Here is a 12,203-nt window from a genome sequence, read left to right on the forward strand (position 1 = left end):
TCCCATTATTAGATAGTTTTGATTTTCTTTCAGAATTTTACTGTGTTGACTCATTTCTTACTTTTTTTTATTAAAAATTTCCACCTCCTCCTTCTTCCCACTTCCCTCCTCTCCCTCACCCTCCCTTTCCAGGCCAAAGAGCAGTCAGGGTTCCCTGCCCTGTGGGAAGTCCAAGGTCCTCCCCACTCTCCCCAGGTCCAGGAAGGTGAGCATCCAAACAGACAAGGCTCCTACAAAGCCCATCCATGCAGTAGAATCAAAACCCAGTGCCATTGTCCTTGGCTTCTCAGCAGCCCTCATTGTCCGCCATGTTCAGGGAGTCCGGTTTTATCCCATGCTTTTTCAGACCCAGTCCAGCAGGCCTTGGTGAGCTCCCATTAGATCAGTCCCATGGTCTCAGTGGGTGGACGCACCCCTCGCAGTCCTGACTTCCTTGCTCATGTTCTCCCGCCTTCTGCTCCTTATTTGGACCTTGGGAGCTCAGTCCAGTGCTCCAATGTGGGACTCTGTCTCTATCTCCATCCATCGCCAGATGAAGGTTCTATGGTGATATGCAAGATATTCATCAGTGTGGCTATAGGACAAGACCAGTTCAGGTGCCCTCTCCTCTGCTGCCCAAGGAACAATCTGGGGACATTTCCTTGGACACCTGGGAACCCCTCTATTATCAAGTCTCTTGCCAACCCTAAAATGGCTCCCTTAATTAATTAAGATCTCTACTACCCTGCTCCCATATCCAACCCTCCTCCATCCTAACCATCCCATTCCCTCAAGCTCCCCCATCCTTCCCTTCTCCCTTCTCACTCCCCATCGCCCCTTATTCCCCTCCCCTCCCTGCTCCCAACCCCTGCCCAGCAATCTTGTCCACTTCCAGGATCATGAGTTCATTTCTTACTTTTAAAAATGCTTGTTTTTGAATCCTGGGCTTTATCTCAAGATTTTTGTTTTGTTTTGTTTTTTGGTAGTTCTTGCTGACTGCCAGCTATACATTTTAAGTTATTGTTTCTCTTTAAATTCTGAGTACCCTCTTAAGGAAATCTTATTTTTAGTTTTCTTTCTTTTTTTTTTTTTTTTTTTTTTTTTTTTTTTTTTTTTTTTTTTAAGATCAGTCTGTCCTGGAACTAGATCAGGTCAACTTCAAACTCATGTAGATCCACCTGCCTCTGCCTCTTAAGTGCTGCTACTAAAGGCATATACCACAGTGCCCAGCTCACATTTCCAGTTTTTTCTTTTCCTACTTTATAAAAATTATGTCTCTTATCCCACCATTGTGGGACTGTGTTACTCCCTGTTAAATACTCGGCAATGTTCTCTTGGAATTTGACAATCCATTCCAAGTGACACCAATGAATTAACGTACTCTCTTCACCCCTTTTCTGTGATTTGTGTAAACCAGAAGCTTAGAACTATATTGTCTTTTAACTCTTAGTGCTTGTCCTAGTTTCATTATTGTTCCTATAGTAAAGTAGCTTGACAAAAAGCGGCTTAGGGGAGAATATGTTATGTCAGCTTATACTTTCAGGTTACAGTTCATCATTGTGGGGTGGTTAAGGAAGAAACTTTATTTAGCTAGCCATATCACATTCATAGTCAAGAGCAGAGAGAAATGAACATATTCATACTTGCTTGCTTACTTGTGCTCACCATAGATTTCTCTACTCTTATACAGTTTAGGAGCTGTGTCCCAGGGAATGAATGGTGCTGCCCACATTGGGTTGGTTTTTTTCTACATCAGTTAACTTCGTAAATGACAGTCCGCCAATGAAATGCTTACAAGCCAACAAACGCAGTGTAGAAAATCCCTCAATAAGAGTCTCTTCTGATGTAATTCTAGTTTGTTTCAAGTTGGTAAATTAAGTCACAGTGCTTTTCTCAGCTTTTACAGTCCCACCTTTTTCCACATCATAATGCACAGTAGAGAAATTACTTATATAGCATAAGAGTAACTTGGGAGTTTAGCTTAATATTACATAATTATGATGACAATTAAATTTAGCAAAGACATTAGATGCTGAATTATATAGTTTCCAAATAAAATTCTTTCAATAGTATAATAAATTTAAATTTACAACTTTAAATTTTATGTTTAAATAACTGAGTAGTACATTTGTCAAGGAAAATTGTCCCCCCAACTATTGGAACTTTTGCATGCATTGTATCCTCAGCTCTCAAAATTTTAAACAATATTTATTTTCCTTTTCTTATGTGTATTTGTGTTTTGCCTTCATTTATGTATGTGCACCTTCTATCCATGGAACCCAGAAGAGGTTATTGAATTCTCTGCAGCAGCTGGAGTTTACAGGTGTTTATGAGCTGCTATGTGGGTACTAGGAATAGAACCCAGGTCCTCTGGAAGAACTGCAGTGTTCTTTACCACCATGACATCTCTCTGCCCCATTTCTCCAAGATTTTTTAATGATAGTTTCATCAAATTCTTGTTGATTACTATTAAAATTTTCAATTCTCTACAATATCTTCCCTTTATCACAGCATGCCATAGTGTTTCTGTTATTCAAAAGGATACTTTTTTTTCCTGCTGAAAATTTTTGCAAAGTTTATGAATTTTGCTTAAAGATGTGTGTTATTCTGAGGCATATGATTTTGTTTTGCACAGATAAATGTTATGGCAGTATGCTAACATGTTTACATTGCCTTATTGGTCTCTGCAATAAAAATATTTTGTCTGCTCCAGGACAGCTAGGGCTACACAAAGAAATTCTTCCCCCATAATAAATAATTTTTTGGGGGGGCCTCTTACTATACTACCAACTTTAAAAAGTCTAGATCAAAAGTAAATAACAGTAAAAATTAATAATTAAAGAAATTATAGGCTTTAATGATTCAAATGAATCATTTTAATTAAATGTAACGTTTAGTATGTATTTAGTGGAGATGTATGTGTGTGTTAGGTAAGTATATACATATGTATGTGTGAAAGTATTTGTAGGTGAAGGTCAGAGGTTAGCATCAGATATTTTACTCATTACACTTGTTAGTTCTGTATATGTGTCGGAGAAAGAATGAGAATAAATATATTTGGTATGTATGTGGTATGCAGAGACAAATAATTTTGTGTGTATATGTTTGTATTCGTTCCCACAGAGGCTATGATTCATATCATGAAGTCAGCTTACCCTAGAATATAGTTCTCTCCTTCCACTGAAGGTTTTGGCGATCAAACTCAGTTGTCAGGCTTATTTAACAAGTGCATCTTAACTGCTGAGCCATCATGCCAGCCCCACTTTATGTTTTGAGGCCGGTTTCTCATTGAACCAACTTTTAGTTTATCATTGTGGCTAGTCTGGCTAGCCATTGCGCTTCAGGGATTTGCCTTTCTCTCTCCCCAGTCTTTGGGTATATAGTCACAAAGTATCAGGCCCGAATTTTATTAGGTACTTAAGCTCATATGGCAGGCAATTTACTGACTGAGCCATCACCATAGCCCCTTTAAATGTAGTTTAAGCTGCAATTTAATGTAAAAGTTAGCATTAGAAAAACAATTGATGTAATAAGCAGAATGAAGAGTATTTAGAAATGTTAATTTACATTTAATGCAATAATTTTATAATTTTGTTTGGTTTTTGAGACAGGGTTTCTTTGTGTACTCCTGGCTGTACTGGAACTTGCTCTGTAGATCAGGCCGACCTTGAACTCAGAGATTCGCTTGCCTCTGCCTCTTGAGTTGGGATTAAAGGCATGCGACATTACCTTCCAGCTATAATTTCATAAACTTAAAAATGTCAAAAATTATTTTTTACATAATATACTTTGAAATGGGTTTTTCTTTTGTTTGTTTTCAGGACAGGGTTTCTTTGTGTAACACCTCTGACTGTCTTGGAACTCTTTTTGTAGACTGGGCTGGCCTCAAACTCACAGAGATTTACCTGCCTCTACCTCCCTAGTGCCGGGATTAAAGGTGTGTGCGTCACTACCACCCTGCTGAAAGTAGGTCTTTTCAAGTCTTTAACACAGAATCCCTTAATGAATTGTTTTAGTAAAGTATATTTTTAAGGGTAATAGTTTTTAAGTAATTTTTAATTGTATCTTCCATTTATTCATTTTTACTTTCTTTGAAGACTTGAATCTTGATTAGTTATTAATGTCACAAGCCAGTGTGTTAGGTAGACATAGTGTAAGTCTAGTATTTTGAGAAGCTGAGCTGGGAAGATGGCTATGAATTTGAGGTCAGACTGAAGTACATAACTGAGATCCTGTCTCAAGAAAACCAAAAACACCAATATGTAATGAAACAAACAGTCCACAAGGTTACAGTCATAATAATTTTTACAGTCACTTGTTTTCTCTTTAGGAAACCCTGATACCAGGTAATGATGGTGATAATAACAGTTGTGAAACTAGGGGAAAAAAACCCCACAAAGTCTAAGGGAAGTAGCATTTTACATATGTGTTTGCAGAGCAAAGCTCCATTCATCATACACTGAGTGTACATCTAGAAATAAACCCGTTATGATGCTCCAAGTGTTCTTCAGAGTATAGGAAAGGAAGATAACTTTTTTCATCTGCATTAGTTCTTCAGTTATCTTTTAAGATTGAAAATCATACCATTTCATTTTCTTTATCTTTTGTGGTATTTATTACATTTGGGATAAAATTCAAATATGTTTCATCCAGACCATTGCCTACCCAACATAAATTAGTTTTTTATAAGGCATTCCAGGTATGCTTCCATGTGAGGACATCTGGAAATATTTCTTGTTTTATTTTTCAGCCTGAAATCCTCTTCTATTATACTGTTTTTGCAGCACATAGTTTTAACTTCCTGCTTGTAGTTGACTCCTCAAGAATCCCTACCTATGTGCCTCGTCCACAGTAATGCCTCATTTTCCTCAGTGCCATTTGAATATTGAATATTTTGCTGGTTACTGGCTACTAGAACTCTATGGAGATGGACAGATTACCTTGATCACTGTTGTACTCTTCCTGCATAGAGTAGTTCACCTTTGTATGTAAGCACTCTACAGGGTTTTCTTTTTCTCTCCTAGCATTTGTTTTATAAACCAAATTGTATTAGTTTGGTGGGGAAGGAAAGAAGTTTTTTGTTGTTGTTGTTTTGTGTGGTTTTTTTTTCTTCCCCCCTTAGGAATCCATTATTGAGAGACATCAGGGCAGAAACTGAGCTGCCTAAAGACAGGCAGGAACCAGGGAGGAAAGCTTTGTGGCTTGTTTAGCCTTCCCAGAGATGGCACTGCCCACAGTGGGCAGGGTCCTCCCGCAACAGTCATTAATCAGGAAAATGCTCCAACAGACTTGGCCCTAGGCCATTTTGATGGATTTTTTCTCAGTTGAGGTTACCTGAGCTTGTGCCCTGTTGATAAAAATCTACCAGATTCACTCCCGTAGTAATCTAATCTCTCAGATATTTGTTATTCTGGCTATGTTTCTTCTACTCAACTGAAGAACTCCTTTCCTTTATCTAACAAATATTTTGTAATTATTTTCCATATCACACATTGATAGGGGCTTCTAAGACCAGTATCACTCTTTGTATTTTACTTCTAAGACTAAACCATTTTCTCTTTGAGCATTCTCTTAATACCATGTCACTTTGTCCATTGCTTGCTTGTTTTTTCTCTTAAGTTTTAAGTTAAACATTACTGTCTGTGTAAAACATTTCTGAATTTGTCTTGTGAGAAGGTATTTTTTTATGTCTCTATGATATTGTGTTCCCTTACTGTATTGTATTTGAGTTGTTATCCTTCACTAAATCATGAATTTTTATCTTGTCTTATTTGGTATTTCAATCTCCAATAGCTAACTGTGTTGACTTTAAGTATCTCTGATGGTAAAATAGTGCTTAACAGATGTTTCACAGATCATTGGTAATCATATTAATGTAGCTTCAGTTTGGTAATAGAAAGATTTGAATTTTGTTTGTTTTAATACTTGTCTTTCTATTACTTTCTTGCCAGAAAGTGTTTCCATAATTTTGGCTACATTTTAATAAGAATGCTATTTTTTACTCCCTGTTCCCCATGTAGTTAAAGCCTTCCACCTCAAGTATGATGAAGTTCGTCTAGATCCAAATGTTCAAAAATGGGATGTAACAGTATTAGAACTCAGCTATCATAAGCGTCATTTGGATCGACCAGTTTTCTTACGTTTCTGGGAAACATTGGATAGGTAATTGTGATCCTAAAATATATTCATACATGCTTTATTTTAGTGATTTTTATCAGAATTTTAAAATCTTTAAAGTTATAAGCTGTAGTCTGTAATCCCTTGCTTTGAATATAGTCTGATTTGATGCCAACATAATAATTGATGATTGACAAATGCTTTGATTTATTGACTTGATATGTAAATGCAGAGTTTAGAGTCTGTTAGAAGGCATACTAAACTGTGAGAAGTCAGAGATTTTGTGATCTTGCTGTCATGAATTGTGTAACCTTCTGAACTTCATTTTCTTTAAAAAATTTTTTTTAAAAAAAAATCTTTTCTCACTTTACATACCTATCCCAATTCCCACTCCCTCCTCTCCTCCCATTTCCCCCACCTACTCCCTGCCCCACCTGCCACCCACTCCTCAGAAGCCTGAACTTCATTTTCGATCTACTTAGGGAGCCTGGTGTCAGGTGACACCTGGGCTTTACTAAACCCTGAAAGTTTGAATTTAATTCTTACATTTATTTGAATTACTAGGATAGAACTGTTAAGTCATTTAAACTAACAACTGTTCTGGAACTTACAAACATAAGAAAAGTGAATTATAATACTGTAGACTCAGCTGCTATTTGTTGTGTTCTCTGAAAACTATTTCTTGTTTGGTATCATTGGATTGTGTCAGTTTTCTCAAAGTCATGGCTATAACTGGTAGTAAGACAAATGTACTTCCAGTAAGCTCTTAGGTTATAGAATTTAATTAGAAAATGGTTTGGTTTTTTGCTTACTATTTTTTCAGAAATTCCAGAATCTAATTTCCAGCTGCTTAGTAAAAACAGTATTTTGTCCCTTAGTGATTTTAAAGTTATAAAGAAGTCACTCCTTTTTACATGTAATATTCTTAAAATTTCAAAATTTATTGGCATTATAACCCATTATTATATTTTTGTATCACCATCATAACCTATTATCTGTTTTTTTCTCCAGATACATGGTAAAGCATAAATCCCACTTGAGATTCTGAATTATTTGATTCCTCCTTTTCCGAAAACTTGGTTTAAGAAGCATGGATATAGCTTGATCTACAGACTGAAACCCAAGCTTTAAGAATTCATCAAGAACTTGCAAATGAAGAAGGCCACAGAGCAGTCTTTTATAAGACCTTGTTTGATGCTGTGTGCTTCAAAGGGGCATTTCCTCCCATCCATACAAGCAAACTTTTTTGGCTTACAACTATTTTTTTAATATTAGCCTTCTAGTCTGTAATGGAAATTGTATATTTTGATAGAAGCTTTTTCTCTATTGGTTAAATTAGCATTACTTAAAATTTGTTTCTTTAGAAATAAATGCAGGTTATAAATGTGTGTATATTTAGAAGTTATTAGGCTCTCTAAGCCATCTTGCTTCTGATTTTTCATTGCTCTATGATTCCTTTTACTGGAAAATACTCTCGTGAATGGTTTTAAATTTTAAACTCTAGAACTTCAAAACCCCACCAAAGGGAAGGAATTATTAAATCAGTTGAAAGTCAGCCTGTGTCTATACTATGTCTATACTAACTCACGTTTAAAAAGGAATAATGAAAAATCAAGAACAAGTCTTCAGTTTCAGTTGAACTCAGCCTTTTCAAGATTTCTTTTGTAAATGAATACATTTAATGAATGTACATTCTCTTTGTTGACTTTGATGATTTTAAACTTAAAGTGATATATTTCTATCTGGGATATGTTTCCACTTGAAAAGAAATCTCAAAAAAAAAAAAGACTAAAGTATAATAGGCTGTAGTGACTTTTACTTGGGAAACTAAAGTATGATTTGGGGGACTGAGTACGTATCAACCTAGTTACAGTGTAACTTGAACTTCTAAGTTTGATTCTTATATGCTATAGGATTTTGAGTCTTCTATTTGTACACATGTCAACTTGAGACTTCTTATCTTCCATTATCCCTAAATATTGATAAATTCCCAGGCACCAAAGAACACATTTGCTTACGTGTCTGAACAGAAACAAGATAAAAAAAAAAAAAAACTGGTATTTTTATGTGTGTTCAATGTGGTATAAAATATAAAACCTATATTTTAACTTAGTAAAGTATTTTACTATTTCTCTACTTTAGACAGAGTGTTGCATCTAAGCTGCAGTGAATGACCATGCTCCTTAGTCCTGGTTTATCTTTTACTATTTAAAGGGAGTGTTTATTCATTGAAACCAAGTTTTTGTCATTAGAGCTGTTGACCATCCCACCTTGTGTCTTGCTTTCCTCAGCAGCTATCTCTTAGGTCATCAAATTGGGGGATGTGGGGAGAACAGTAAGACATTTAGCTTTTTCTTTCATTCTTGTGAGGATACTTAGCCTCTTTAGAATTTAATGCTATCATAAAGACGAGAAATGAGTATTATTTATTTTATTAACTTACTATAAAAACCCATTATCAGTAAAAACAGAAAAGATATTTATTCAGGTGGAATTCAGTGGGCTTTCCAGAAGAGAAGCAGCTAATGTTTTAAATGACTTTAATACATTTTTAGTGTTAGTAGGTTTTGCCCACAATTTCCCATTCTCCTGCATCCTCTTCTTTCTGGTAAAAGAAAACTCACTTTATTCACAGAATTTCTCAGCATATAAATCTATTCTTAAATTATGTATCAAATAAACTTATCCACAATAAAATAGTCAGTGAGTCAAACCTGTAATACTTTAATGTAAATTACTTGTTAAGACTACTGCAAAGTGGACATGAACTACTTACTACCTTTCCATAAAGAAATTTGGTATTTATTCTTACTATCTGAAATTTACTTGATAACAGAGTATGATTAAAATTGATATCTACTTTGAACATGGTTTATTTTTCTATTTTAAATTTGCTTTGTGTATAGTCAAAGGTTTCTGGGTATACTCTGTAACTTAGTAAACCTGGAACTATGCTTTTCATGTATCTTGAAATCAGATCCTTTTTGTGCACTGGGATTTTTTTTTTAATTTTTTTATTTTTTTAAGATTTAAAAAAAATTCAAGGTGGAAGCGTAATGAGTTTCCCGACAGCATTTCGGTGTACACATGCCATTTTACTTGTTCTCCTCTCACCCGCCGCCGCCCTCCCCAGCCCTCTTGCCTCCAGTTCCCTGTTTGCTTTCCTATTACATACATCCTTTCTCATTTTCCTTACCCTTCCCTAAGAACTCTTCTTCCTTCTGTATCATAGTCTCCTTTCTTTCATTACCTACACATAAACATGCATATACATTTTAGATTTTTTAAATCTGAACATTTTTGTTCCCTAAGTAAGTTTATGAAATTTTATAGTGGTTAATTATAAAAATAAAGGGGAAAAGTAAATTACAAAGATCCACTATGCTTAGCCAATCGTTCATTTTTCTCTTGTGACTCAGATCTACAGCAGCACCTAACATAGTGCCTTGCACATGTAGGCATTCAGTAGTTATTTATGTGTGTAAATGGATGATGTGTTTTCAACATAAGTGATTCAGTCCATAAAAATAGTTTGACCTTATTTGATCTTAGAATTTGAGAATAAAGAATTGTAAGCAATGAGAAGAAATGAGTAGTTTCATGAAAATGAGTATGCATTAATAAGTTCAGTTTATCTGTAGGTTGCTAACTGAGGTACTTTTGCCAGCCTTACTTGTAAAGGAAGGTTCTCTGTTATTTGGAGTCTTGGTGCTAAGTAACAGTAAGAAAAAAAATCGTTTTTAATCAGAAGCTCACCATTTAAGGAGATTTAAAAAATATATCTGAATCCTTACTCTTATTTTCTGGGATAAACTCCTCAATTGTCACTAATTTTCAAAAGTTTTCCACATAATTTTGTGTGTGTTTGTGAGAGAGAGAGAGAGAGAGAGAGAGAGGAGAGAGAGAGGAGAGGAGAGAGGGAGGAGAGAGGGAGGAGAGAGGGAGGGAGGGAGGGGTGAGATTCACCCACTTAAAGTGTTATTGGAAGTAATACCAGTATTAAATGTTGTGTTTCCCCCTTTTTTCTCTTCATCTATGTATTTTTTTTTGTGTGTGTATGTATGTATGTATGTTTTGTGTGTGTGTATGTATGTATGTATGTATGTATGTTTTGAGGCCACTCTTTGCACTAGACCATCTCTCATTGGTATATTGTCCTATAATCCCCAAATGACAAATTCAGATCTTATTTATTTAATATACAAGGAGTATTTTGCTGTTTAATATTTAAACATTTAATATATTTCATTATTAATTAGTATAATTTGTGGTTTGTTTCCTGTTTGCTTATTACTTGACTATTCTTTAGCAGCAGCAGAACAGCAGCTTATACAGGAAGAACTAATTCATGATAAGGAAAAATCTCAAGTATTTAAGTTCAAAGAACTATTCACTTCTTTGCTATGCAGAGTAAGATATAATTCAATTATGAAAAGAAAGGCATAGTTTGAGTTAGTCTACACAAAAAGGTTCTCACCTAAATGAAAATTCACTAATAAATATTGAAGAAACATTTCCTAAATAAAAATGTCTGTGACTTCTTAACGCAAAGTGATGACAGTGTTCTTTGTTTGTTTGTTTGTTTTTTGAAGGTTTTGGGAAGGGATTATTTATGCACTGATGAGCTATGCAAAATTATTTGACATTTTAAAGATTTTTTTAAAAATTATAAATACAGTAGTTACTAAAGCTGGTCAGAATCATTTAGAAAGTGGCTTTAATCTTTGTGGGTTTTTGTTTGTTTTGTTGTTTGTTTGTTTATTGTCTTAAGAATAAGCCCAGAACCATGTGCATTTTAGGCAAGCACTTCTCCCAGTGAGTTACACTCCAAACCATAGATTGTGAAATTGTTTAAATGCAAAATTCTAGTTAAACTAGAGAAAATTTGTTTTTAATTTCCCACTCTAGGGAAATTTATTAAAGCACGTGTGTGAATGCACATAGATGCACACACACAAGTCAAAAGATTTATTATTCTGTCTAACTTAAATTCATATAGAATGTTGAGAAAATTATTAGATAAAATCTATAGAAGTTTCTTTTTAACTGAAAATCTGGTGCCTGCTGCTTTTCCAATAAATGAAATTTAAATTGAATTGTGTTCACTTTGAAATTACTGGGCTGAATTTCCACTATCCACTTTCATATGATGATTTTCATAATTTATAATGGAGAATTGATTAACCTTGACTTAGACAATTTGATTAGGGATTTTAAATTAGGTCCTAAATTTTTTGATGTATTCCTGGCCATGTTTAGAAGTATGTATTGTCCCTAGCATAGTTTCTGCACTAACATGTTGGCAGAACAACTAAGGAAAAATTGAAAATGTACAAATGAATGTATAAAGAATTCCTTTTAGTAAGTATAGGTTAATAATGCTTTCAGGTCATTGATGTGTTTCGGATTGTGTGTATTTTAGGAACTGTTCATAAGGCTATCTTGGAAGTTACAAATTGCCATATACTGAAATGCAGTAAGCATTTTTATATGAATAAAGTTTGTGAACTACAACCAGATTTGTGCCAAAATTTAAAAGGTTGGATTACAGTATGTCAAAATTAAGCTAATAATCTTTTCAAGTATTTTGTGTGCTGTTGCATTTTGTTTCTATTTTAAACATAAGTAAAGCTACTCAACCTCCAACCCCAGTTATAGTTCTTGATAGGTGACTTAGTCCCTTTTATGGTAGTGGCCCCTGTCACTGGTTGTTTAATCATCAACTAGTGTTGTTTGTGAAGCAAAGTAACTCCTGAATAGAGCTTTATTTGAGGTCTCTGTTGCCTGGTGAAATATTCTCATTCTCATTCCATTTTTCTTAGCTTTAAATTGTGGACTTTATTTTACACGAAACATTTTGCTGTTAAAAATCTTGATGATAGCCGGGTGGTGGTGGTGCATGCTTTTAATCCCAGTCCTTGGAAAGCAGAGGGCAGGTAGCAGGTCTCTGTGAGTTAGGGACCAGCCTGGTCTACAGAGCAAGTTCCAGGACAGGCTTCAAAGCTATATAGAGAAACCCTGTCTCCACTCCCTCCTCGCCCCCACCCCCCGGCCAAAAAAAATAAATAAATAAAAAAAAAAGATCTTGGGTAATATACTTACCTTCC

At 34.9% G+C, this 12,203-nt stretch overlaps 1 protein-coding gene across 1 annotated transcript in view; it reads left to right on the forward strand.

The window, feature by feature from the left end:
* Positions 1–8,962, forward strand: part of Cdc73 (cell division cycle 73) — a 114,818-nt gene extending 105,856 nt beyond the window's left edge. The window contains exons 16-17 of the mRNA XM_038349073.1: positions 6,000–6,141; positions 7,108–8,962. Of these exons, the coding sequence (XP_038205001.1) occupies positions 6,000–6,141; positions 7,108–7,144 (179 nt within the window). The 3' untranslated portion in view covers positions 7,145–8,962. The remainder of the gene's footprint in view (positions 1–5,999; positions 6,142–7,107) is intronic.
* Positions 8,963–12,203: the final 3,241 nt, after the last annotated feature.

The sequence above is a fragment of the Arvicola amphibius genome, chromosome 12 (assembly GCF_903992535.2).
Source record: "Arvicola amphibius chromosome 12, mArvAmp1.2, whole genome shotgun sequence".
NCBI classification, from domain to species: domain Eukaryota; kingdom Metazoa; phylum Chordata; class Mammalia; order Rodentia; family Cricetidae; genus Arvicola; species Arvicola amphibius.